Source organism: Lemur catta, chromosome 5, assembly GCF_020740605.2.
Source record: "Lemur catta isolate mLemCat1 chromosome 5, mLemCat1.pri, whole genome shotgun sequence".
In the NCBI taxonomy this organism is placed as follows: Eukaryota; Metazoa; Chordata; class Mammalia; order Primates; family Lemuridae; genus Lemur; species Lemur catta.
Genome location: NC_059132.1, coordinates 29,879,618 through 29,907,425, shown reverse-complemented (window position 1 = coordinate 29,907,425; position 27,808 = coordinate 29,879,618). Strand labels below are relative to the sequence as shown.

Sequence of the window (27,808 nt, the reverse complement as noted above, 5' to 3'; positions counted from 1 at the left end):
CGAGTGATCCTCCTGCCTCGGCCTCCCAGAGTGCTAGGATTACAGGCATGAGCCACTGTGCCTGGCTTTAGCTATTCTCATTCCTGGTTTCTGGGCCCTCTCTTCTATGTGCCCCTCGGCATCCTCACTTCTAGTCCCCAGATTCCACTGCTCTTTCCCATCCTCCCCTGGCCCATTTTCCTCAGAATATATTTTTAAGGCATTTTCCTTTTCAGCTTCGGATGTCTCTGTGATCTGCAGCCGACTTGAAATCAGAGACAGAAAACATTATAGGCTTCACCTCTCTGTATTTACAATGGAGCCTGGTTCAGAGCTGGTATTGATGTCAGCTGACCCCAAGCCAGGCAGGCACTGTGCTGAGCACTTCCAAGCATCAGCTCATTTTACTCCCACAGGCTATAGGACAGGTAGAATTAGCCCCATTTTACAGATAAGGAAACTGAGGTTCCTGTGCTCATAGTTACAAAGGTCTTATTCCACAGCTCCTAACCATTTCGTCAATTTATCTTTCAGTAATAGTTTAAGTTTGGCAAATACCCCAGAAAGCTCTCAGCTGATCCTCAAGGCTTGTGGGCTCACAGCCTGCTAGAGCAAAGGAAGTGGAGAAGACACAACAAGGTACGTTTCCTTAGTTGCAGACTGATATGGCAGAGATGAAGAGACAGCTCTTCCAAATTGTTAGGTCCAACCCCTCATCATACAAATGGAGAAACAGCCCCCGTGAGGGCAATGGCTGGTCCAAGATCACACTGCAAGGGCAGGACAAGACCAGACTCAGCAAGTGTCTCAACTGCCTGTGCTATCTGCACAGCTGCTACCATAAACATGCACTGAACTGCAATAAACTGCTCTAGTCAGCCAGGGTAGCGGGCAGAGCCCACCAGCCAGCTGGCAGCCCCACACCATGGTCACGGGACAATCTTAGACCCAAGTCACGGGCCAGAATTCGGCTGGGGGAGGGGAAGGCAGGGAAACTGCAGCTGAGCCTACTAGCTTATCAGTGTCCTTCACGAAGTGGAAACTTTCCACGGGCCTCCCCAGATCACAATCACATCTGGTGCCCCTGAAGAGTTCAAAAGAGGAAGTTTGGGTTTAGTTGTAATGGATGAAAAACGCACAGAGAAATGTCCAGGCAGCGAGAGGGGAGGAGAGGGCACCTGAGCTCAGATTCCCCTGTGGGCTTCCCAGGAAACACCTTGGAAGAGTTTAAAGACATAACGTACTCATGGGCAGATTTCACAACCTCAAGCTCTAATAAGGAAAATCCAGGCTGCAGGTTCTAGATAGAAGACAGAGGCCCTCATTGGAAATATGTTTACGTGTTTGTGCGGCTCTTTTCATTTCTTTTTTAAAGAGAGAAGTGTCAGAGAGAGAACTGGAGGTACGCTTTAGGACGTCCACGTTAGAAGGGAAGCTAAGATGTTTCATCCAACTCCCTTGTTTTGTGGACAAGAAAATAGAGACTCAAGGAGGGAAGGGGACTGGCCAGAGGGCAGAATGCAAGTGCATGGCAGATGCAAATTTGAACCCAGGCTTCCTGCTCTGGGGCCAGGATTCCAGCACTGCCCGGATAGAGAGGGGTGTGAAGTGCACGGGGAGGGGTGTCAGTTTGCCCAAACACGTATTAGTAACTCCTCCCGCTACCCCAGCAGCTCGACTGGCACTTGCCACCAACCCCTCCATTCAAAGCACACACACCACTCATTATAGACAGAGGCTCAGTATGTTTTGGGATTTGACAAAGCCCAAACCAGGGCACAGCTGTGGCAAGGGAAGGAAGCTGGGAAAGGCTGAGGCGTCCGGGGAGTGAAGGTGGACGGGATTCTATGGCTACGGTTCTTCAGCCGCTCGGCCGTGAGCACGAGTGACCGTGCTGGGCCCTCGGTGGCCCGTGGGGGTGGGAGCCTTTCCTAAGCCCCAGTTGAAGACAAGAGCCCAACCCTAACCCTCCCCCCACCCCGCCCCTTCCTCAGTCTCTGGAGCTGGAACAATCGCGCTTGGCCATGGCGGCTGGAGCTGCTGACCGTTCCTCAGCAGAGGTGCCCGCCAAAGCTGGTGGCCCTAGTCCTCGCCGCCACAGACAGCCAGCAAGGCCTTCAGGAAGTCTCCGGAGGTGTCGCCCTGGCAGGGGCAGAGGGAGAGCAGAGTGAGCGAGAACAGTCCTTCTGGCCTCAGTGCCCCTCCCACTGTTGCCCATCAGTCTAGACGTCTCTCCGGGCAGTGCAGCTGCTGCACCAAGATCAGAGGGGTCTCCCTAACACACACACGTCACCATGTCCCGTCTGTGGCTCCTGTTACCCTCAGGGAGATGTGCAAGCTCCCAGACTGGCTTCACGGCCCTCTGTGATGTGTCACCTGCAGAGCCTGCCTTCTGGGAGCATCCTGGTCCTCTGCCCACCCCCCACCCCTCCCGTCCGGCATGCCCTGTGCCCTGCCCCAAATCCTGTCTGCAGCAGTGCCCTCCGCTCTGAGAAGCGCCAGGCCCACCCTCTCACCTCAGGAGGTGAACTCCAACCTCCCTTGGACCCCTTATACTCCGCTAATACTCTCCCCTCGTGGCCCTTTGCACGCGGTGTCACGTGATTCCTTGTTTGCACCAGCTGCCAGGCCATTCCTGGGAGTGTGTGTGAACATCACCACGTGCACACACATCACGGGGGCCTGGCACGCAGGTCGGGCCGGGGAAGCCAGGCTTTCTCCCGCGGGGGACGGCTCTCCTCTTAGAGGGGTGCCTACCATTTCTATGAGATGTGGATTTTGAGGGTTTTTTGGTTTTGTACTTTTTGATATGATTTTTGAACAATAATATATTATCATTACAAACAATTAAAATCAAAGAAAAGATTATACAATAAAACTGTTCCTCCCATCCTTGACCCCCTAGTTCCCCATATCAAGAGGTGGCCACTGTTAATTCTTTTTTTTTTTTTTAAAGACTAGTCAAGTGCAGTAGTGGGAAGGGAGGAAAGTAGTAGAACAAGGAGTTTGACCTGCGACTGTGAACAGCCAAGTGAGGTAACTCACTACCTTCGGACCAGCCTGTTACTACTTTCCTGCACGGTTTTCCAGCCATTGTCTCTGCACATACAAATATGTGTATTTGTATAACAATCCCTTTCTATGCAAATGGACACGTATCCTGTTCTGGGCTGTACTTTGACAAGATTCCAGATCAGTACATAGAGATTTCTCATGGTTTCTTACGGCTGTAAGTATTCTAGCATGTGGAGGGGCCATAATTTATTTAACTGGTTCTGTAGGGAAGGCTTCCAATCTTTTGCTACTATCAACAATGCTGGCATAAATATCCTCTTACATGTCTTTGAGAACATGTGTAGCTATGTCTGTAGGATAAATTCCTACAAGTACAATTACCAAGTCAAAAATATACATATTTTACATTTTGAAACTGCCAAATTATCCTTTAAAATGTGCTAATGATTTATGTTCCCAGCAAGTCTACATGAGAATGCCTGTGAGATGCCTGGTCTTGTCAGCCAAGTATAGATAAGATCGTGGCCACTATCAAAGACCAAAAACATGGGCTCCATACATCAAAGAAGTCAGACATAAAAGGTCACATATTACATGGTTCCATCTACATAAACTATCCAGAAAAGGCAAATCAACAGAGACAGAAAGTAGCTTGGTGGCTGCCTGTGGTTGGGGTGGAAATAGGTGAGCAGATGTAAGAGATCTTAGTGGCATGATGGAAATGTCTGGAAACTGGATGGTGGTGATGGTTGCACAACTCAGTAAATTTACTAAAAATTATTCACTTGCACCCTTAAAACAGGTGAATTTTATGGTATGTAAATTATACTTCAATAAAGTGGTTTTGTTTTTTCTTGAAACAGGGTCTCACTCTGTCACCCATGCTAGAGTGCAGTGGCATGATCATAGCTCACAGCAACCTGAAACTCCTGGGCTGAAGTGATCCTCCTGCCTCAGACTCCCGAGTAGCTGGGACTACAGGTGTTTGCCACTGTGCCTGGCTGATTTTTCTATTTTTTGTGGAGACAGGGTCTCGCTTGTGCTCACTGTGGTCTTGAACTCCTGGCCTCAAGCAATCTGACTCGGCCTCCCAAAGTCTTAGGATTACAGGCATGAGCCACCTCGCCCGGCCTAAAGTTGTTTTTAGAAAGCAAAAAATGGGCTCTTGTTTTATTTGGAAATCTTTAATTATATACCTTTCATTCTTCTGGAATTTATTTTGATATAAACAATGAGGCAGGCCTCCTTTCATTTAACAATATCCTGGCTGTTCTAAGAGGTAATCCAGCGGGAAAAAGACAATGGGAATAAAAAGACTTCTAATCTCATGTTAGGGATCTGACACTCACTCCCTTCCCACTGACCTCTAACCCCTCCCTTACCTCAATGGCTTGGTGGAGAGACATGTCGTATTTCTCAACGAATTCCCGCCGGATGTTGAGCAGGTCGATCTCACTCCGGGAGACCATGATCCTGGTGAGGGTCTTCTCGTCCGTGCCAGCGCCCTGGTGGAGCCAGGCAAGAGGGGACATAGGTAGGAGGAGAGGCAGAGGCAGGTCAGGCAAGACACAGTGGGTGTCCATCTGCCTCTGTCCCTTTCACCTTCCAAAACCAGGGTGGCCTATTCTGCCTCTGTCTTCCACAAATAGTCCCGACCAAAACTCTCCTATGCCCAGGACTGGCCAGACTGAGAGGCAAAAAAGGCCTGTATGGGTTGAATAGTGTCCCTTCCAAAATTCACGTCCAATGGGAAACCCAGAACGTGACCTAATTTGGAAATAGGGTCTTTGCACATGTAATAAGTTAAGATGACTTATTAGGGTGGGTTCTAAACCAATCATTAGTGGCTCTACAAGAAGAGGAGAGGGGACACTACCATACGGAGAGAAGCCATGTGAAGATAAAGGCAGAGACTGGAGTGTTGTGTCCACAAGCCAAGAAATACAAGGGCCTCATGGGATGGCTCTCCCCCAAGGCCTCCAGAAGGAACCAACCCTGCCGACATCTTGATTTTGAACTTCTGGCCTCCAGAACTGTTACAGAATAAATTTCTCTCATCACCCAATTTGTGGTGATTTGTTACAGCAGCCCTGGGGAACTAATATGGGCCCCAAGGAGAGGGCACAGGGCATGGAATGCATGGGCAGCCAGGGCCCACTTCTGCCCCCGGGGAGCGAGGAATGCCAGCTTTGGAGTCATAGTGAGGTTGGAGTCCCAGCTCTGCCACTTAGGAGCCATATAAACTTGGGCAAAGTTTTAAGCTCCCTAGGCCTCAGTTTCTTCGTCTGTAAAATGAAGATATTACCATGACCTTGCAGGATTGCCACGGGGGTCAACTGTGGTCATCGAGGTGAAATGCTTGGCACAGGGCTTGGTGCTCATGAGCACAGGGTAAGTGCTCAAGAAATCGTTGAAATGTTTGGGACTGTAGGCTGAGAGGGTCTCAGGCTCCTTCCCACCCACCAGCCTGCCCAGGCTCTGCCAGCAGTTGAGACTCCAGTGGCTGGGCTAAAAGGATGGCCAGTGTGGCCTGGGCTCTTCAGGAAAGGCAGAGCTAGTCCCAGAGCTGAGCACTTGAGACCTCTGACAATCATTTGTCATAGGAGGCCCTGTGTCACCTGCTAGAACGTGAGCTCTAAGGGGGCAGAGGTTATGTCTTACTCAGTCCTATGTTCTCAGAGCAGGTTTCTCAACCCTGACAGTTCAGGCCAGACAATTCTTTGTTGCAGAGCTGTCCTGTGCACTGTAGGATGTTCAACTGCATCCCTGCCTTCTTCCCACTAGATGCCAGGAGCAATACACTCCAAGCTGTGACAAGCAAAAAGTGTCTGGACGTTGTCAAATGTCTCCTAGGGGGCAAATCACCCCCGATTGGGAACTACCATCCTAGAGCCAGAGAAGGGCTGATGCTGCCAAATATCAAATAGGAGGAAACAGCTGCCAGACGTCCTGATTGGGGGATGGCACACACCTGTCTTCGTGTGTGCGTGGAAGTCAGTGCCTGAAGGGAAAGGAGCGAATGAGCAAGTTTTCTTACCTTCATTGATTTATAAAGTTTGTCGGCAAAGAAGAGAGGCTTGTTCTTGACACTTTGAACTGGTGGGGAGAGGAGAGAGCTTGGTCAGAGGATGTATACCCAGCCTCTGGACTGGGCTCTCTACCCCCAGCCCCGCCTCCTCTCCCACAACCTGGGTCTGCAGATCATTGCCAACCCCAGGGTCATGCTTGGGGGTGACCCCTTCACCCCACCATCCCAGGGCCTCCTTGTCTGGCTCGTCCCTAAGCCTGGCTCTCACTTGGTTGCAAACTCATTTCCTGCTAAGGTGCTTATAGCTAACCAAGGTTAGTATGGGATTCAAAGGGAATTAACTTGTCATGAACCCAAGGCACTGGGCCTCAAATTTTTAAGTGTATTGGAATCACCTGAGAAGCTTGTTTAACACTCAGGTTTTAGGCTCCATCCTACAGACTCAGATTCTAGAAACATTTCGAGCACTGGTTCTCAAAGTGTGTTTTCTGGACCAACGATATCAGCATCACTTGGGAACTTGGAAGAAATGCAAATTCTCATGCCCCACCCCAGATGTGCTGAAACTGAAACTGGAGGTGGGTGACCAACTCGTCCCAATTTGCCTGGGACAGTCCTAGTTTTAGCACCTAAAGCCCTGCACAGATCAAGACAATTGATCACCCCACTCTAGTGCAGCCTAATGTTTGAGAGCTGCTGAATTACAGAAATACAGTCCCAAAGAATGGCTGTTCATTGGCATCATTTAAGGCACCAAGCTAATCCCTGGGGCTGAGTGCTGCCCAGGGCCTGCATACTCTGGCCACATGGGCAGCCCATGCTCCCCACCCCCACCCCAGATAATGCCTGCCTGCTTAGGCCAACTCAGCCCTTTCTCAAGGCCTTAGTTTCATTTCAAGGCTCCAGAGCCCACATGGGGGTGTCTCAGATAGCTTAAGGAGGAGGAACCAGATACCAGCTCCAGAGCTGGAATGACCCTGGATATAAAAGTATCTTTAAGAGAACAAGGGGCCAGAAGCTGGAGTTTCTCACCCCAAGAGCACAGTGCAAGGGACTCCCCTGCGGCAGACTCAGGAGTCCCACGGGAAAGATCACATCACACATCTCCCTCCCCCAGCTCTGCATGCAGCTTCCTAACACCTTCCAAACAGCCCCAGCTTCTGGTTTGAGCCCTGGATCCACTACTGGTATTAACCTCTCTGAACTCAGTGTCCTTATAAAATAAGTTGATAAGAGCACCTGGTGAGGACTTAACAAAGCCTGTATGCAACTAATCAAGCACAGGGCCTGGCGGGAAACAACAGTAAAAGCTAACCCTTGCCCAGTGCGGACTGTGAGCCAGGAGTACTGTTCTAAGTGCTTTATGTATAATTAACTCATTCGAATCTTACAAAACCACCCTAAGGGCGGGGTACTATTGCCATCTCCATTTAACAGAGGAGAAAACTGAGACCGGCCTGAGGACATACAGCTAGTAAGTGGTAGAGCAGGGATTCAACCTAAATTCCGTGCTTTTAGCCACTAGGCTATCCTGCCTCCTAGCTACTGCTCCAAGGTGGTGAAGGCCCATTGCAAGCTACACGGCAACAACAATAATACCTCTACTTCATCCAATCTCAAACACCTTTCCCCCACATGTTTTAGTATCTCTAAAATCAAGATTATTTTATAACTGATGGCAATTAAGTGAAAAGCTTCCATTGGCACTTCCTGGTAAGATTACAAAAATATGTCCATCAATGCAATGCATTTTACAGTAAATGAATTAAGATATTAATAATAATCAATGTTAATGAAAACAACAACTTCAACCCTTGCTCATGCCTACTCATCCGTATTTACACACGCAGAGATTGAGATCCAAAAGGGCAAGACTTTTCCAAAGTCAAGAACTCAAATTATGTAAGAAAAGAGTAACCAAAGAGAGTGCTGGGAGGAGGAAAGAGTGTGTGTGATGTATATATGTATAGTGTGTGTCTTGTATGTGTGTATGTGGTATGTGGGTATTAAGTGGTGTGCATACTGTGTGACTAGTGTGTATGTGTAGGTGTCGTGTCGTGTGTGTAGGGTATGTGTGCAGTGTGTGTATGTGCAATGTGCTTTGTGTATGTAGTGTTGCATGTGTGTGTGTGTCTGTGCATACACCCTAGTCCTGCAGGACACTGTGCCTCCCCCCGCCCTGCACTAGCCTTCTGGCCCCTCCCCAGGGAGAATGGTTTTCTCACCCTGTGCTGCAGCCTGGAACAGTCCTCATAACCCCCAACAATCACCAGTGGGGCAGGACCCTGGCGGCCACCTGTGGCAGCATTTGCTTTCCAATACTAGTAGCTGAGGGGGCTGCCAAAGTTACACTCTTCCAGAAAATCTGGCCAAGTTCCTAATGCCCAGCCCCTCCCCTTGGTCCCCGCCAGTTACCAATGGCCACAAATGCATCCCTGACGTCCCCAGACATCTCCTTCTTGATGGTGTGCTCCACGTCATAGTTGGTCATCTTGATGAACTCCTGGAAGACTGGCCCCAAGAGAAGCCCCAGAGGAAGGGAGTGAGCTCCAGTTTGGGGGTTAGAGGAGCTCACCCTCCCCTGCCCCGCCAGGTCTGCACACAGGCCGTGCCCAGGAGAGTGGAAAGGGCTGCAGGCGTGGCCACAGCCCAGGCCGAAATGCATCCGGCGGGATCACTGGGAGAGGGAAGTCGGGACATCAAGGCTGCTTTGGGCTTTCAGTGCCAAGGCAGAGCCTCCAGGCCTGGCCAACAACCCCAGAGCCTTGGACAAGTTCTGGGAACCTAGACTGGGGTAGTAAAAAGGCCAGGGGTCCTGGTCATGGCTCTGCTTCTAGCTCACTAAGTGACCTTGACTGACCCTTCCCCTTTCTGGGCCTCTTCTTCCTTCTGTGTCAAGTTGGGACAGAGACTACTGTAAGTAATGACGTAATGACAACACTTGGGAAGCACTTGCTCTGTGCCACGCATTGTGCCAAGTGCTTTACCCATGTTGTAGGTTTCACATCTTCACAACGATCATGTGAAGTAGAACTAAAACCCCCATTCTTAGATAAGGGAGTTCAGATATAGACATTCAGTAACTTGCTTGAGGTCACACGGCTGGTAAAGGGGGAATCCAAATCAAGGTGGTCCAGCACCCAGGTGCATTCTTTTAGCCACTGTGCTAAAGCACCTTAAGTATGGAAAAGTGCCAGATAGAGGCATGTTAAAATGTAAATGTCTTAGTGGAAAGGATACTTCACGATCACCTAACAGCAGGGCCACTGCATACTGGGGTGCCCTGTGCATGCAGCGGCCTATGGTTCAAACCACTCCTCACTACCTTGGTCCTGGCAGGCATCACACATGGATCATGAAGCCGAACCTCAGAATCCTTCTCAACACAGCATTCTAGGCAGCTGCTACCAATCCATCAGAGCTGGCCTTCAAGGGGAAATTCACTTGCTATCCCTAATCCTGGGCATCCACCTGCATCCCTGAAGAGGTGAATGGAGTTGGCCCAAGTCTGAGCCATGGTCAGCAGCAGAGCCAGGACTAGAACCATCTAGTCTGTCAGCCATGATACTCCACTGCTGGGGCAAGGAGGTAGGTGGGCAACTCCTCCTCTCCTCTCATCAGATTTGGGGATATTCCTGCTGAACTGGGAGGGGAGGAGGTCAGGCCTCACCTCTCCGGAGGTGTGGATAGCTACGGGTGCACAGGATGGTCATGAAACGTGTCTCCAAGGAAGTTTTGTCTCCGCTAGGCGTGTCTGCTATTTCCTGCAGAGCCCAGGTTGGGGCAAGGATTTGGGAGGGGAGAAAAAAGAAAGCCTTGGTTATTATTCACATTCGTGTCTTTGTCTGGGCTGAGGACAGCTAGAAGCTGGGCTAACCCAGCCACCCAAGGGAGCTGAGATTGGACCCCTCTTCCTCCCTCCCCCTCGAGCACAATGAACTCACATTCCCCTCTCAAGTTCCCAGGGACCTGTGGACTGACACAGATGGCCTTAGCACTGGGGACTTGGCCTCAGGGCCATGGGACTGGGCCCCATGGGAGGGGCTCCCGAGACACTGGGCAAGAGACTTGACATTCTCCTTCCATCCCTCAACCTCTCTGAAAGCCCGCTGGGGAACGTGTATGTGTGCACGTGCAGGAAAGATGGCCTAGCCAGTGTTTCCTCAGGCGAGGTCAAAGACAAACATATGTTAACATTCTGCGTGTGTATCTTTCCACAATTATCTTCTAGCCAGCTATTAGTTCTATTTATACTGATATTAAATGTCCTTTAAAATAACTCATTTTAGGTTTCAAACGGAGTCGATTTAAAGGTAACTATTAATAGCTGATGGTTATGTAGCACAAATCATGCCAGAGACGAACGGCCGAAGTTTGGGAAACACTTGCCTGGCCCATCTTTTGCCCGGCAGAGTCCCTAAGGGGCCCAGAAGGGGAGAGAGAGAAGCTGCAGAGCAAACCCCCAAATTATGACCCGATTCTGCCCCACTCGGCCCAGCCCCGGGGCCCAGCCAGACTTTACTCAGGCCCTTAAAATCCAAACGAAGAACAGGACACTCACCAAGATCTCAGCAGCCACCTGAGAGCAGGGAGGAGAGAGAGGAGGGAGAGAGGGAAGGCAAGAGTCAGAGGCCGGGAGGGTGGCGTTGGGGCCCTGGGGTGCAGGGGAGGGGCCTGGCTGGGAGTGGTGGAGATCCCAGGAGACCCCGAGGGAACTCGGGACATGACGGAGGACAGGGATGAGGGAAAAATACCTTTCTCTGACCTTTTGGGCTGGAGCTCAAAATGGGGCTAGGCCTAGCGTTAACTAAAGATGTGATCACCTGAGGGATCAGAGAAAGAAACGGGGACTCTGTCCTATGTACCCCATAACCTAGAGCAGACTCCAGGCCTCAGTTTCCTTGTCTGAAAACGGAGAGAAATGATCCCCATCACTTCTCCCCAGAGCCACTGGGAAGTTAAATGTGAGGAGTGCAAAGTTCCCTGCACCCTTTAGCACGTCCAGAGTTGGAAGGAGCTGGGAGACAGGTATCTAGCACCTCATGTTACAGACAGGAAAAAAAGGCCAGCTGGGGCCAGAAGGAGAGGTCACTGGTCTGGGGACACACAGCCAAGCGGAGGTGGAAAAGTGATTTTACGAGAGTTACTTTTAATTGTTGCAATATGCAGAGCACAAAATTCTGTGGGTAGGACACTATTTTGTTAGGCAAATAGCCGTGACTTTGAGTGCCTGGGAACAAAATACAGCCAGCCCTTGCCTACCCAGCCTGAGTTTTGCTTTTGCATTTTCCCCTGAAGCTCTGCGAACCCCTTTGTTCCACTGGATAGACTGAAACTATTCTCTTCGTAAACTTCACAGTAGCTTACACTCTGGAAACTTCTGTCTTCTTTTTATTGTATAATATATGTTGGCAATATCTATCAAAAGTTAAAACACATATGCCGTTGGATCAAGCAATTATGTTGCTAGGAATCTGCCTTACAGATCCACTGGGCAAAAGTCTCCCACAATATAATGCAAGACTGTTCCCTGCAGCATTCTTTGCAATAGGGAAAAACTGGGAAGTGTGAATAGATGACTTGTTACACAGGCTAAGGTTTATCCACGCAATAGGAACAATCCACAGAGCTCTTAATAAGAATGAGAATTATCTACAGTGCTGATAAGGAGAGTTTCCATTTAAATTAAGTAAAAAAGTAAAGTGTAGCACATTCTATAAGAGTGTTTTATCTCGATAAGAAACCATAAACACTCGCTCACACTTACAGGGAAATACATAAGAAATTGTCAAGATGCCGTTAACAGTGGCTACCGTTGAGGAGAAAGACTGTGCGGGGAAGTGTTTGCATTTTCTTTTATTCTTCCTGAAATTTTATATTTACCTTTCCTAAACATGCAAATGTATTATTTCATTTTTTAAATTTAAATGTCAAATGGGAGTTATCAGGGCTGCTAGGATTATGGGCTGCTTCTGGTTTTTTCAATATTTTTCTGTACTGGAAACTATGTAGTGGAAACTTGAGGACATTATTCTAAGCGAAATGAGCCAATCACAAGAGAACAAATACTATACAATTCCACTCACAAGAAGTACCTACAGTCGTCAGATTTCATAGAGACAGAAAGCAGAATCATGGTTGCTAGGGACTGGCGGATAGGGAAATGGGGAGTGGCTGTTCAGTGGGTCCAGAGTTTTGGTTTTACAAGATGATGAGTTCTGGAGATGGATGCAGGTGATGTCGCCTAACAATGCGAATGTACTTAAGGCCATTGAACTGTGCACTTAAAAATGATTAACATGGTAAATTTTGTTATATATATTTTATCAAAAAAATTTTTTTAAGTTACACTAAAAAAACTTAGTATTGTTTTTTTAAAAAACAGAAAGAGGAAGATATTTAAAAAATTAAACAGAAAGAATTTAAAGTGCCAAATATTCTCATTTATTCAGGCAAGAGAACCTGAGACATATTAGTTTGTTCAAAGCATCCTCAAGACAATACTATCTGTAGTATTAAAAAATGTGGGGTTCTAAAATAATATTCAATACAAAAGCTTTTCCTTATTAGCCTAGCTACTTCATGCAAAAATTAATCTGGGCAGTTCCTCAACAGGTTAAACATAGAGTTAGTATGTGACGCAACAATCCTACTCCTAGGTAGCTACCTAAGATAAATGAAAACATATGTATGTGTACACAAAAATATGTACACAAATTTTCATAGCAGCATTAGTCATAATAGCCAAAAAGCGGAAACAACCCAAATCTCCATCAGCTGATGAATGGATAACGGAATATTACTTGGTAAGGAAAAGGAATGGAGTACTGACACATGCTATAACACGGATGACCCTGGAAAACACCATGCTAAGGCCAGGCATGGTGGCTCATGCCTGTAACCTTAACATTCAGGGAGGCTGAAGCAAGAGGATTGCTTGAGGTCATGAGTTCAAGACGAGCCTTAGCAAAAGCAAGACCCCATCTCTACTAAAAGTAGGAAGAAATTAGCCGCGCAACTAAAATAGGAAAAAAAAAAAAATTAGCTGGGCATGGTGGCACATGCCTGTAGTCCCAGCTACTTGGGAGGCTGAGGCAGGAGGATCGTTTGAGCCCACGAGTTTGAGGTTGCTGTGAACTAAGCTGATGCCACGGCACTCTAGCCTGGGCAACAGAGCAAGACTCTGTCTCAAAAAACAAACAAACAAAAAAACCAAAAAACCACTATGCTAAACGAAAGAAGCCAGTCCCAAAAGACCACATATTGTGAATTCATTTACATGAGATGTCCGGAATAGGCAAATCTAGAGAGACAGAAAGCACATTAGTGGTTGCCTAGGCCTCGGGGGTTGGAGGGGAATGAGGAGTGACTGCTAATGTGCACAGGGTTTCTTTTTGGGGTGATGAAATGTTCTAAAATTGATTGTGGTGATGGCTGCACAAGTCTGTGAAGATAAAAAAAACCACCAAATTTTACACTTTAAATAGGCCAATAGTATGGAATATGAATTATATTTCAATAAAGCTGTTGTATATTTTTTAAAACTTGAGGATTGATTATCTAAAAATGACAACTCTTCATTTCATTGTGGGTCTATAATAATTAGTTATTTATATTATTTATCGCTCAAGTTAGAACATAGAGTGAAAGGGGAAGCTATTACAATTACTGTGGGGGAACAGGTGGGAAATGGACATGTGTTTACCTATTAATACCAGACCCAGACTTCTAAGAGCTTGATGGTGTTTAGACATCCAGAGTGAGAGGCTAGGAGAGAGGCAGTGTAAAACAGGCAAACAAAACCTGCCAAGCAGGCCGGGCGCAGTGGCTCATGCCTGCAATCCTAGCACTCTGGGAGGCCGAGGGGGAAGGATCGTTTGAGCTCGGGAGTTCGAGACCAGCCTGACCAAGAGCGAGACCCCATCTCTACTAAAAATAGAAAGAAATTAGCTGGACAACTAAAAATATATAGAAAAAATTAGCCGGGCATGGTGGCGCATGCCTGTAGTCCCAGCTACTCGGGAGGCTGAGACAGGAGGATCACTTAAGCCCAGGAGTTTTAGGTTGCCGTGAGCCAGGCTGATGCCACGGCACTCTACTCAGGGCAACAGAGTGAGCTCTGTCTCTAAAAAAAGAAAAAACAACCTGCCAAGCACTCATGCACATTATCTTGCTAAGGGGGGAGCTTAGCTCTGCCTATTGAACCCCCTCAATTTGTATATACATTTTGTTCTAGCATTCCCATTTCACCTCTGGAAATCTATTCCAAGTAAAAAAAAAAATCACGATTATGATAAAAGAGTACACTACTAGGAAGAGGGCTGGTTAAATAAAGTTACATGATAGTGCTGATTTTTTAAAATATGCAAAGATATTCACAGAATACTAATTCTTAACTGTTATCAAATCAGGGATCTATTAACATATATACATAGAAAAAGAACTAGAATGATATATGCCAAAATATTAACAATGGCTATTACTATTAGGTTATGGCTTTTTTTTTTTTCTCTCTATTTTCTAAATTTTCTATAAAAGAACATATTGCTAGTTACAAGAAAACGAGTCCACACTAAGATCAGCGTCCAGTGTCCTAAAGCTGGAGAAGCAGCGGAGTTGGGCAGGGCTCTGGGTCCAGGGTCCCTTAGTTGGCTCTGCCCGGGTTCTCTCTCTCCCCTTCTCTCCTGCAAAGTAGCTGCCTGCGAGGCCCAGCACCGCCCCCTGCCGGTGGCAACTAGAAGTGCAGCCTCACAGGCGGACCAGGCACCAGGCAGGCGTGAGCCCCGGAAAATGGATTTTGGAGTGGAGGATGGATTTGGGGTGAGATCTAAGATCAAAAACCCTCAGCAGCACAATGAAGCTGCTTAGAGTCATTCTTAATAAACATCTGTTGAATGAGTGAATGACATGTGGCCTCAGCGAGCCACCTTAATATCTGGCTGGTTCCCAGGCAAGCCCCCGTGAATGAGCACACAATGTAGCTGTAATACCAGGCATTTGAATTAACCCTGAAGCTGCTGACAACCGCACTGCAGAGCAAGGGCTGGACAAACTGGACAACAGCAGCTACTTGATTTGGAAGCTGCAGGGAAACTGACCTGGCCTGGGTCCTAGAAGATATCGCTGTATTTAGTACAGACTTTGCAGTTAGGCGAGCCTGAGTGCCAGTCAAACCACTGCCACTTGGAAACTGTACCCTGGGATAAATTAGGAGCTTCATTTTCCTCCAGTAAAAAAGGGAACATAACAAAGTACAGAACAGTCTTGGCATCATGCTCAGTGTGTAGTATGCGTTCTAATAACTACAGTTATGATTTTGTAATTGTCAGGTTACAGCTAAGGATTGTTCTGGCTCAGACGCTGTTGTAACATAGCACACCTCCACCGGTGGAGCTGGGAACAGAAGAGCTGGTGCCCTGACTGCCAACCCAGCAGTGCTCTTCTCAACCCTCCAACTGTACGATAAGGGGGCTGGATTCCCTGTCAGTGTCTATGCCTAGCCCTGGGACAGACAGCATTGGTGAGGGTGGGGATTGGGTGGGCAGAAGAAATGAAGATCTACACCTGGGCCAGGCCAGTGGGTGCTGGGGTTAAGCAGAGGTCAGCGGGGACAGTGCATATGGCCTCAGTAGGGACTTCCCAGACACAGGAACCCTCAGAGAAAATGAATTTGAGGTTGTCCAGCCTCCGTGAGAAGCCATGCCCAGACCTCAGATCACTAGCCTAAGGAGCAGGGCAGAAGCAGAGCAGCCAGGAGACCCTAGAGAACCCCCTCCCCTCTTATCCATTCAACAAATATTTACTGAGAACTGATCTCATGCCACTCTGGATACATGAGTGAACAAAACAAGATCTCAAAGAACGTCCTTTCTAGTCTTCTCCCAGGTCACTCCCTTCGACCTTGGTCCCATTTTACAGATAATAAACTGAGACCTTTAGCATTCAGGCCCCCTGTCCAGCAAGCTCCCAGATCTGCTCCTTCTGGGTCAATTACACCTGGGCCACTGATTTGCTGTGTGACTTTCAAAACTTATTCACTCTCTCTGGGCCTCCATTTTCCACTGTAACATGAGGGATTTGACCTGGGCAGTCTATAAGTCCCTTCCAGCTCTGAGGGTCCTGCTGTTCACATAGGACATGCCACTAAGACCAGCATCCCACATCTCATCATGAAAACCCTCAAAGTCTCACTCCTAAGGGTGGAAGTCACTCAAGTGTCAGCCAATCAAACCAGCCACGCCCTGCCAGGGGTCTTCCCACTCCCAGACAGCCAGGGCTTGGCATGGACAGATGTCAGCTGGAGCCACTTCTCAGGGAAGCCCAGCAGAGGCCAGTGGGTGGGCTGGGGGGTCTCACCTGGGCATCTTCCCGGGCTCGGTCCCGGTCCTCTCCTCCCTCCTCACGGTTCCCCTACAGCAGGAGCAGCAAGAAAGGTCAGTCCCCAAACATCCAGCCCCTCTGTCCCTTAGGCAGTACACATCCTGCGCAGTCACCTCACCCCTCTGAACCCTTTCTTCATCTGTAGCCCAGGGACAATAATCCTGCCTCCACAGGGCAGGCTGTCGTGGTCATTACAGTGTCTGTAGGGTGCTTAGCCCGATGCCTGGCACACACTGAACTCTCAGTAACCGTGAATTGGGGGCTGACATTTGGGTCATAGGAATTCAAGAGATGGTGATGGGGGCTCCCACAAGAGGGTCACCCATGTGGCTTTGTCCTGTGAGCTGGGGACCCAAAAAGCCAGGTTAGGGCTGTTGTGGGGGGTGGTGCTGCCTGGAGAAGGTGGCACCAAGCCAGCTTTGACAAATGAACAACAGAGGTAGCCAATGGGACTTGAAAGAGGCAGGTGGGGAGACACCCTCTTCCTTGGGAGCGGGTTTCTAACTCGCCTGCCCCCTCCCCTGCAGGAGCCCCTACTCCTCCCAGGCCTCCAGAAGGGCAAGCCGGCCTGGGGCCCATGAACTCACTCACCGTGGCCAGAGAAATGAGGATTCTCCTGAAGTGGCCAGATGTGTCTGAGCTCAGAGCATCCTCCAGGGACTTGTGATAATCTGAGACAGAGAAAGGGGCTGTGGGCAGCTGCCAGCCAAGAGCAATTTGGTGGGTGGAAAGGGGTTCCCAGAAGCTCAGATTAGAGCCAGGGCACCGTTCGTTGGCAGGGGGAGGTGGCGAAGGATTTTGTAGTTGGTTCTTGGGGGCATCCAGCCATCCTCCCGCTGAGTGTGTAAGACAACCGGCACTCCCATCAACCCATGACCTCCTCTCTGTCCCTCCCCTCTGCTCTGTTCCAGTTGAAGTCCCACTGCATCTGGCCTCTATCATTTAACAGCCTCTTAGGTCACCTCTCTGTCTTCATTCTCTCTTCTACCTTTCCTCCCGCATGGCAGTTGCTAGACCAAAGCATAGCTCTGACCATGTCACTGCCCCGCTCAAAAATTCTACCATTTTAAAGCTACTTACAAGAGAAAAAGTTTAAATACTTTTGACCAGCACTCAAGGGTCTTCAGAATGAAACTATGTGTCCACTTGTTTAAAAATTAAGAATTTCAAGACAGCGACAGCATAGCACGCAACCAGGTGTGGGCCCAGTACAACTGTGCAGGCCACACACCCCCAAAGTCCCCCACCCTCTCTCCAGCAGGCTGGGATGTTCTCTCTTCCCGATTCCAGCCAAGCTGTCTTCTACCTCCAGGCCTTTGTCCTTTTGGGACGCCTGTCTCTCCCCAGACACAGAGCTGGACACACTCAAGGGGCTTAGCACAGCCTTGTGGACCGAGAGACAGGAGACAGGCCAGAGCTGTGGGCTGGGGTTGGGCACTGTGGGGGCCCGGGCCTCCCGCACTTACCCTCCTTATAGGCCTCATTGATGGCCCGGATTTCGGCGTTGGTCCGAGTGGCCAGGATTTCGATAAGAGCCTTTTCATCTGTGCCGGCTCCCTAGAATGTCGAGACAAAGAGTCTCCGCCACAGTTCTGACCCCTGTGCAGAGGCCAAGGAGACACCTGCTCCAAGAAACCACCCAGGAGGCTGGAGCCCAGGCCAAGCCTTCCTGGACTTGCCCTTCACCTCCAGACATGGCCCCAAACCAGGGACCTCGGCACAATCAGGGCTGACCATCCTGGTCACTCAAGATTTCCAGAACCTCCCAAGAGAATTGCTTTAGGCCCCCAAACCCCCCCAAAAGAAAGGAAAGATGTATAGGTATATGCATATAAAAACACATATGCACATACCCATGTAAGTATGAAATTTACATGTAAGTACGCAAAAAGAACAGGACACACGCATGTGCATCACCGTGTTAACAGTGGCTGTGGTCCCTGGGTGACAGCCTCCGCAGTCCCTTTCTTAGAAGCAGGTGTGTGGTAAGGAAATCGGGAGGGTCCTGAGACCCAGGATCCAGCCCCATCCTTCTCCCAGCTCACTGACTCTGAGCCCCGCTCAGATTCCTATTTGTAAACTGCAAGAATGGAAAGGGCTGGGTCAGGTTAGCTCACGGGTCCCTTCTATTTCCATAAAGAAGGGACATGAACTCTATGTCTTTAGATCATTTGCTTTTTCACTTAGAATTTTAAAAAATTAATCTCAATTTGCTTTGCTGAGGCAACATTTGTTTAAAGTCCTCTAGTTCTCCTTTGCTGGTCTCTTGATCTTCACGGGGCCAAAAGCCCTAGTGGTTTCCTGTGGTTGTCAAGACAAGCTCTAGGGTCAGAAAGACGTGGTCGGAACCCCAGATTTGCTACTTCCCAGCGCTGTGACCGTGACAAAGTAACTTAACCCCCAGCCTCAGTTTCCCCTTCTGCAAAATGGGAACAAAACAGGAGCCTCGCCTTGTGGCTTGATGAGACAACTAATCGAGCTACTGCACACAGCCCAGGGTAGGTACTGTATGTTCTTCATAAACAGGAGCCAATAGTACCCCTGGTGACTTGGGAAGCAAAGCTGCTCCAGGAACATCTGGGGGTGTTAATGCTCTTTCTTGCTAAATGCAGGGTCAGGTCTTCAGAGTTAACTGTGCCCTTCATACCTGTGACCTATTTGACCTGTCCCAGTTTGAAGGGCAGAGATTGTTTCCATTTCACAGATAAAGGCACAGAGGCTTAGGAAGGGTAAGTGAGTATGTGGCAGGCTGGACTGGAACGCAGACTGCTGTCGTGTTCCTTCCACATCCACCCTGCTTCTTCCAGCTGACCCCTCTGGTTACTGGGCATGTGACTCAAATTGAATCGAGCAGAGTAAATGCCAAGTTCCAGCTGGAACTCCTGGCAAGAGGGAACTGTCTTTCTGCTGGAGCTCCTAGCTGGTAGGATGTAGACAAGCCACCCTGTCGCCATGGGGAGGAAGGCTGCCTGGGAGTGAAGCCACCACAGACGACAGCAGAGCCAAGGTAAGGAGCCAAGAGTCCAGAGAGCATCATTTGAGTGTCTGGATTCGGCCATGCCTGTACTTTTCCCCTTTTGTGTTTCTGCCGGCTGGAATTAGGGATGGGAGGGACTCCACCAAGGAATTACAGCCAACCACCTGGGCTTACGAGGGGCACTTGTGGCCCCACCAGCACCCGCACAGACTGGACCCCCTCCCCCTGGGGCCACACTGTACCTCCATGGCCTTCTTCAACTGCTTGGCATCGTAGTGGGCCGGTGGCATCATGAGCCCCAGAATCAGCCTCGCCAGGTCTCCAGAGAGCTCAGACTTCAGGTCGGCCATTAAGTCCTGCCAAGGGCAGAGCCAAGGTCATGCCAACATCCGCACTTGCCCACACGTGACCCAGGACAGGGAGGACATATGGGATGAGGAAAGGGGCCCTGTGGGGGAATCAGGGAAGCCTGTGTCTGTCTTTGCTGATGTCGGACTTCTTATTTAGATGAAGCCAAAGAGGGTGGGGAAAAACCAACCAGGAGGAAGACCTGCTCTCCTTGGAGGCAGGAGGCAGGAAGGGGAAGGGGGCAGCATCGAGGATGCCATTTCCACCTGGGGGAAACTCATCAGCCGAAGCCAGATGCCACCAAGGTGCCATAGTCACTAACACTCAGCCTTGGGCCTTGAAGCCAGTGTTTTCTGTGCAGAGGAACTGGAAGATGACGAAGCACTGCATGGAAACAACTCGTGATTTTGGCCTCACAGTGAGCCTGATGCCACCGAGCCATCCCACACAAGTGTTGCCTATTGCAAGGAACTGGAGAAATGGACAGTTACATCTGCCCAAACCCAACGCTGGAGACACTCAGATCACATGACCGTGTGGGTGCCATGGAGACCCTGGTGCCCATCTGTGCAGACCTGGCTGAGCTCCATCAGGGGAGGTGCGTGGACGTGGGGCCCGGGGCCCGGGAGGAGGCCCTTACCCGGCCAAAGTGAGACTTGAAGTTCTGTCGGATCTGCTGCCGCTGGGCGTTGCTGCGGTGTGTGATGATATCAATGATGGTGGCTTCATCGGTTCCTGAGTCACCAAAGCCACATGCCTCAGAAGAAGCTCATGGCTCAGCTTTCCCCACATCTGCCCTCCACTGATGGTCTCCATCATCCGCTGTCAGGGTAGAGGCCTGGCGAGGCAGCCATGTGCCCCTGAGCCCCCGCAGGCACCTCGCATCTGACTCCAGCCACTAAGTTCCCTGGGCTTGCTCCCTGCCTTTCCTTCTGTCATGCCACAGGTTAAGAAGAAAGGACACCCAGTGGGTGGAGAGTACTGGGTTGGCAGTCAGGACCCCTGAGTTCTAGTCCTGGCTCTGGCAATGGCTGTCCACCTTGGGCAAGTCTCTTTCCCTTGCTGGGACTCAGTTTCCACATCTGTGACATGAAGAGGCTGGAGTAGTCACTAAGAGATCCTTCCAGCCCTGGCAATCTAAGTCCTGTTTGCTGGACTCCAAGTCCCTCTAACAGCAGGCTGGCTCTGGAAGGCATTAAGATGCCACTTATTGCCTCGCAGATGACTGCCAGCAGCCTCAGACCTGGCGTGGGACTCTATCTTTCAAGGCGTTTTTACGTCTATCATCCTACAGTCCTAGGTGGGCTCTGTTGGTGTTATTGTTCCCATGAGACGAATGGAACAGAAGCCCAGGAGCTGACGGACTTAACCTTCCACCCCCTGGAGCTGCTGCTGGCCAGATTGGGGGAGAAAGGCAATGGAGGCCAAACCCTGGACGCCCTGATCCCAGCTGGGTGCAGGGTCAAGACCATCCAGGATTGAGCCCTTCTCATCTGTGGGCCCCAGTTCGAGGCCCCTCACGGTCCAGCCCACCGCCAAACACAGCACACCCACTGCCACAGACAGGCCCTGCCCCTTCCACAACCCCCTTACCGATTCCCTTCATGGCTTTGCGCAGTGCTTTGGCATCCGAGTCAGGGTTGAAGTCATTGGCTGGGCGCACGGTGCCCTTCAGCTGCAAGAAGCAGAAAGAAACTCAGCAGGTGTCCGAAGGCCCCCCCGGGGGGCCAGGCCGAGAGAGAAGATGCACAGGGTGGGCAGCTTTCCCACGAGCCCAAACCAAGCAGCTTGGGGGGACGAGGCAGAGGTGAAGCCACAGCAGACAGACCCTGCACCAGCGCTGAGAGAGAGAGGGAGAGAGAGAGAGCTGGCTCAGGAGCAGGGCAAGTGCTGGGTGGGGGACAGTGGCCAGGCTCCTGCCTGCTGGGGTTCAGCTGTCTTAGCTCCCTGGGGCTTTCTATGCCACCAGTGCCCCCCGTCCTTCAGACTCCCACCTGCCTCTGAGGTCCCCTGTGCCTCATTAAGAGCCACTCCCCCCCCAAAAGGCAGCAGAAATGCTCTGAAACACCAGAACAGAGTTTCCCAAACTTCAGTCACTCAGTGACTTTCACCGTGTGTTCCCAATTCCCATCCGCCCTATGCTATTTCTGAATATCGTTACCTAATTGCACTTCTTTTCTGTTTTACTTAAATGTGTCCATTTTGAAGTACATTTAGAGACTCCTAAAGGGCACAGAATTTTGTCTGCTTTGTCTTGTGATACATCCCAAGTGCCTGGAACAGCGCCTCACACAAAATGGGCACTCAGAAAATGCTTGTTCAACGAATGAATGATGGAAATAACTTTGTATTACTATCATAAATTAGGAAGTCAGAATCATGTGTCATAAAAAGACGATAAACCATGAAAACAAATGTAATAAAAACAAAACAAATGTGAAATAGAACCAAATTGAACACGATGCCATTGCTTGCCAAAAGCTCTGAAGCGAAAGCTCACTCTCTCAGCTCTCTCTGTGAAAAAGCAAAATCAGCGAATGTCGCAGACGCGGCACCAAACCAGGACTTTCTCTCTGACGCGATCAGAAAGGTGGATGGACTTGAAAAGGAGTGGCTTCCTCACTCACCGTGTGAGGCTCGGTGCTATTTAATGCCACGGAAGCCCACCTCACCCCGCCAACCTAAGTTCATGTCTCAGATCACTTAAGATCATCTGCAATGACAGTTGTTGCCTTAGAATTTGGGAAACGCTGTCCTAGAACATCAGAGCTCAGGAGCTCTTAGAGGTCCCAGAGATTGTCACGTCTATCCCCCTCATTTTAAAGATGGAGACACGAGGCCCAGAGAGAGGTGGGGACCTGCCAGAGGCAGCACAGCAAGTAACAGTGAGAATCCAAGCTTGGAAGGCTCTGCCCCATGTACTTCTGTGCAGCCTTTCATCCTGTCCTCTGCGGACCCCGGTTCTGAGGATGTTCAGGAGGACAACCTTGAATCCTCCAGGGCACCCAGGGGTGCCCATCTGCTCTCAGCTTTCATGCCTCTGAAGCCCCACTGTTGGACCCAGCGTGGGACAGGCCCCTCCCTGGAACCAGCCAGGTCTCCACTTCTGCAGGCCCTGTTAGTAGTCAGCGGACAGAACACTCCCCGGCGTGCCAGAAGTTAATGCGGGATCCAGGCGCCCCCGGAATGCCACCCACCAGCTCATCACCCCAAGGGGGAAAAGGAAGCTTCAGGTGTGAGAAGCTGTGTCTCGGGTTGGCCGCCAGGGGGCAGCTGGGTGCCGATCAGAGCAGCAGGAAGGTGCGAGCAGAAGAGTACAAGCTTGTGGTCAAGAGGTCAAGCAGAGGGGGGGTCTGACCTCTGTTCGGGCCACTGCACTAAGTTCCCACATCTGATAGGCCACCTGCGCTGCCTCCGGGAAGAACTGGCCAGCAGCACTGGAATGGAGGGGTGGGGACAGGGTAGGAGGGAATGTCACCTCGGGCAACATGCCACACGTGCAACACACCCCACCACACAGACCCCCCCCCCCGACATATACCCCAACACACACACATCAACATCCATAAGTGCCCCAAAACACACACACACACACACACACACACACACGTTTCTTTCTCTCTAGCCTATACCTCATCCATTCACCAGAGTCCTCCCTACATTTCTGAGAACTTCCCACCTCTCGAGACCCCCTGCCACGCTGGCTCTTCCCAGCATTCCTGGCCCAGGGCCCAAGTGGGACAGGATTTCTCCAATCCCTTGACCTCCCCTTTCTTCCTTAGAGTCTGAGACACATCTGTCCCAGTCTCCCCTTTCAAACAGGCCAGTGAGCAGGCTGTGGCCACATCAGCCCTACATCTCCTCTGGCAAAGTGCCCGGATATATCAGGTGCTCAGGAAATGTCTACTGAACTGCCTCAGCCCTATGGCACTTAGCAAAGGTTAGCAGGAAGTTCTCACATCCCTTCCTTAGCTGGATCCTTAGGAGCCCCAGAGAAGGGAAATCTGAGCACCTCTAATTCCCTTTCTAGGACACAAACCTAGTCAAGTCACCGCCCAGCTTAACATTCCCGGACGAGGCCCCAGGCCCTGCCCACCTCTCTGCCTTGTTTGTCTCCCCAGTACTTCACGGAGGTGTGACCAGGGTCATTCAACCGATCCAGGCTGTCCCTTCTCACCTCTAGGACTTTCTACAGGCGATTTCCTCTACCCAAAACACTGTCCCCCAGACCCCCTCTTCACCTGGCTCTTCCTCCTCTTCATCCTCCTCCTTGGGCCTCAGCCTCAGATCTCCAAAGCACCTCCCCCAGTCTGGGCTGGTGCACCTAGATGTGCTTTCGTACACAATAATTACGTGGCCCCTAGACTTCTGCCCCATCCCTGGCCTGCCTGGCAAACTGGTCTGTGTGCACTTCTAAGGCTTCTTTGGGTGCTTCCCACAGGCCTGCACAGGAAGGCATGTAACATAAACACACTGCACAAATGAGTAGGCAGCAGGGACTTGTATTCTTCCCATTTAACAGATGATGAAACTGAGAAATGGCTAAGAAGTGGCAGGGCCTGGAGACTCATATTCTGAATCCATGACCCCAGATTGACTTTCCACGTTCACGAGGGAAGATATCTCCATGCCAGGAGACCACATTCACGTTCACACACACACACACACACACACACACACACACACACACAGACCCACAAGCACAACAGACACTGGCAAAGGCCACTTGTCACCTGTGTGGTTCTCCCAGCTCAGAGGTATTCCCAGCTCACCCAGTCCGCCCAATCCACCCATCAGATGAGAGCCAGGAGAGGCCCGGCCTGCCACCCTAGGCCACTTCCTCCAGCCCGGGGTCAAGAAGCCACTTACTCATCGTCTCCCCCACACAGCTTCAGCAGAGCCTTCTTGTACTCGCCAGAGGTGTCGTTCTGGGGGGAAGGAAAAAAAGGTTACCTCTTACCCAGCCCTGGGCTCCTCTCACACAAGGAGGGAAGGGCCTGCGTAACCCAAACCCCAAACAGGGGGGGGGAGGCTGAGCGAACACTGGTCCACAGTAGCCCCGACCCTCCTCCTGTGTGGAGGTGGCTGGGCCCACCCAACAGTGGTGTGCTGGTAGCTACTTAACAACCGGCTCTCTGGGAAAGGGAGGGAAGGAAGGAAGAAAGGAACACAGGAAAGGAGGGAAAGAGGGGAGGGAAAAGAAAGAAAAGAAAAGAAAAAAGAGAAAGGAAAGGAAAGGAAAGGAAAGGGGGGAAGGGAAGGAAAGAAACAAAGAAAGCAGACAGGCCCTGATTTGTAGCATTTGCCATTTCTGTGGTGTAAATATTTCCAGTGATGGATAATTTCAAGTTACTGACACGGCTTCACTGAACGTGGAGCTGAGAGGAGCTGCTCGCGGCTCTCCCAGGCCAGCGCGAGACGGCCCCGGCACACCACTGCCTCAGAAGCCCCCAGCCCGGCCCTGCCACGTGAAATACTCCAGGAAAACAGGGCTCCATGAACAAACGCACTGGGAAATGCCCAAACCCAAACAAACATATGCTTGATAGATGCACACTTTGTTACAGATGGCATATCCTATGTCCCTCTTAGGGCTTCATAACAGACTTTAAAATATTAAAGGCTGTGATAAGTTCTGAGGTCAAGAAACTAGCTTTGCTTATTTATTCTAGTTTTTTCCAAACTTACTTTCCCATGGAACATTCTGTACATAATGCCTACAGACATTCCTCTTTGGAAACACACTTTGGGGAACACACTTGGATCTCTTTCCCTGTTACCGCCACATAGCGCTATTCCACTCATCCAAAAACAGAGGAAAAACCCCAACTCTCCATCTGTTCTCTTGACAAAGCCTCATGGCCCCCGAGTCATCACCAGTCACTGGGCGCAGGGCTGTGCACAGTCCCTCCTTTGTATTCTTTCAGGGCCCTCCTTCTTCCAGGACACTGAACTCTCAGCACCCTTGGGACAGAGTCCCCATTCTTAGTTCGTTCATCTTGTGGGCACTTCATGATCCAGCCCCTGCCTTCCTCTGTGAATTTCCTTAAATTCCTTGAATGTGCTAAAGACGGGGGCTCCTGGAATTTCCAAGAGACTCCCAGCTTTCCAGGGCAGTTCCCTTCCTCCCGGGAGTGGTCCCCCCAGCCCTGTGTCTTGGTGGAAAGCTCTTTGTCCCCAAGAGCTCTGCTGACCTTGATCATGCTGTAGAGGGATTTCTCGTACTTGGTCCGGAAGATCTCCCGGATGTCAAGCATGTCCAGCTCGCTCCGGGAGACCATGATGCGGATCAGGGTGTTGTCCCGAGTCCCCAGGCCCTGGAAGACAGGTGGGTTTGAGGAACGGGGACTTGAGAGGAGGTTAGAGTGCCAATAGGCCCCCGCTCAGTTGGAAACACTATTTTCATAATAAAAAGTTAAAATTAAGACCAATATAAGCAGACCTTGCCAGTCTCTTTGACGCTCCCTGTGTGTACCTCTTGCTTTTATAACCCCTATTTCTCCTTCATAGATCACTTCCATCCTTGATTTTCCTTATAATTTTTCTATAACCTTGTAACTCTAAGCAATATATTTAGATTTGCAACCAAATCACTTTGGAACTTTGCAAATACACCCTGTGCATTTATTTTTCCACTCTTGATGGACGTGGCATTGTTTCCGTTTTTTTCCTAACACAGCCAGTCCTGTCATGAGCATTTGTATGATGCGTGCATACAGGCAAACATCTCTCTAGGGCTGGGCTGTCCAACCTCACGATGGCACACTGGTGGACAGAGAATGGCCATCATTGCCCTTTTGGGTTGGCCAGCAGGGCCAGGAAGGCCTGATCTCTTGGGCCTTGGGCCTCTGGCTGCAAGTGACTGCATTCATTTACTCCGGTGTGCATGGACTGTCATCAGTTTCTCTGTGTGTCATATGTTTGAAAACCTGGGAAGTGCTGGCCTCAGGAACACACCCAGAGTGGAATTGTTGGGTCATAAGATGAACACTGGGAGTCTTAGCAGACAATGTGTTTTCCACAGTGGTCTTGTCTACGAACACTGCATGTAATCATGCTGGTTTAATTACTATTTTTGAAAACTGTGGGCGGCCATCCCATTTGGCTGCTAGATTGGGTGCGGGCTGCCCCTGCACCCTCTGATGGATCAGGCGGAGAGGGCAGGTATGTAAGGGAGAGGGCACGTGACCAGGCAGCAGCCCAGGCTCGGGAGCTCACCTGGGACAGGGCACCATCCCCAGGGTCAGTCCTGTAGCCATCCCTGAAGGACTGTCTGGCTAGTGGACCTCCCAAGGACTCGCCAAAGATTCCCAATAGTCCTGTGCGGGAAGGCGGAGACCCCCTCCCCCAACCTCGTTCACATCAACCCCACCACGCACCTTCATGGCCTTGAAGAGCCTTTCGGCAAAATACTCTGGGGTGCTCCGGATACACTTCACTGTGAAGAGGGAGGGAGAGGTAGAGTTATTCTGGCTGCCTCAGAAGGGGGATGGATGGCCTGGTCCCTTCTTTGTTTCTATTCCTTGGGAGGGCCACCTTGCTCAAAGGCAAGAAGAACCTCGGCATGAGCCACCGTGCCCGGCCTGGGTTTGAATCTTGACTGCAACATTGACTAGTCAGCTCCTGGCATTCTCATATTGAGAGTACCCCCAATTCATTATAAAACTACCCCTCACAGCCAGGCTCGGTGGCTCCTGCCTGTAATCCTAGCACTGGGGAGGCCGAGGTGGGAGGATCGCTTAATGTCAGGAGTTTCGGACCAGCCTGAGCAAGAGTGAGACCCCGTCTCTATAAAATATAGAACAATTAGCCAGGCATCATGGCACATGTCTGTAGTCCCAGCTACTTGGGAGGCTGAGGCAGGAGAATCACTTGTGCCCGGGAGTTTGAGGTTGCAGTGAGCTATGATGATGCCACTGCACTCTGGTCTGGGCAACAAAGTGAGACCCTGTCTCAAACAACAACGACAACAACAACAACAAACACCACAAAACTACCCCTCGGCAAGTGATCAGCTTCAGTAAGACTCAGTTTCCCTCTGTCAAATGGAGATAATGGCAGTGGCCTCTCCTGGGTCTTTA

General features: G+C 50.2%; 1 protein-coding gene across 3 annotated transcripts in view; it reads right to left on the bottom strand.

Moving 5' to 3' along the window:
• Nucleotides 1-1,704: 1,704 nt before the first annotated feature.
• The window catches only part of ANXA6 (annexin A6), a 50,270-nt gene continuing 24,166 nt past the window's right edge, over nucleotides 1,705-27,808 (bottom strand). For 2 of the 3 annotated variants that reach the window (XM_045551338.1, XM_045551339.1), the window contains 16 exons: nucleotides 27,107-27,165; nucleotides 25,922-26,044; nucleotides 24,597-24,655; nucleotides 23,086-23,164; nucleotides 21,321-21,402; nucleotides 20,368-20,462; nucleotides 19,622-19,735; nucleotides 17,869-17,959; nucleotides 16,994-17,073; nucleotides 16,379-16,432; nucleotides 10,584-10,601; nucleotides 9,693-9,786; nucleotides 8,438-8,533; nucleotides 6,032-6,090; nucleotides 4,377-4,499; nucleotides 1,705-2,121 (listed from right to left, as the gene is read on the bottom strand). In XM_045551338.1, coding sequence (XP_045407294.1) covers nucleotides 2,062-2,121; nucleotides 4,377-4,499; nucleotides 6,032-6,090; nucleotides 8,438-8,533; nucleotides 9,693-9,786; nucleotides 10,584-10,601; nucleotides 16,379-16,432; nucleotides 16,994-17,073; nucleotides 17,869-17,959; nucleotides 19,622-19,735; nucleotides 20,368-20,462; nucleotides 21,321-21,402; nucleotides 23,086-23,164; nucleotides 24,597-24,655; nucleotides 25,922-26,044; nucleotides 27,107-27,165 — 1,286 coding nt within the window. In that variant the 3' untranslated portion in view covers nucleotides 1,705-2,061. The remainder of the gene's footprint in view (nucleotides 2,122-4,376; nucleotides 4,500-6,031; nucleotides 6,091-8,437; nucleotides 8,534-9,692; nucleotides 9,787-10,583; nucleotides 10,602-16,378; nucleotides 16,433-16,993; nucleotides 17,074-17,868; nucleotides 17,960-19,621; nucleotides 19,736-20,367; nucleotides 20,463-21,320; nucleotides 21,403-23,085; nucleotides 23,165-24,596; nucleotides 24,656-25,921; nucleotides 26,045-27,106; nucleotides 27,166-27,808) is intronic. The other variant, XM_045551340.1, reaches the window with a different exon arrangement.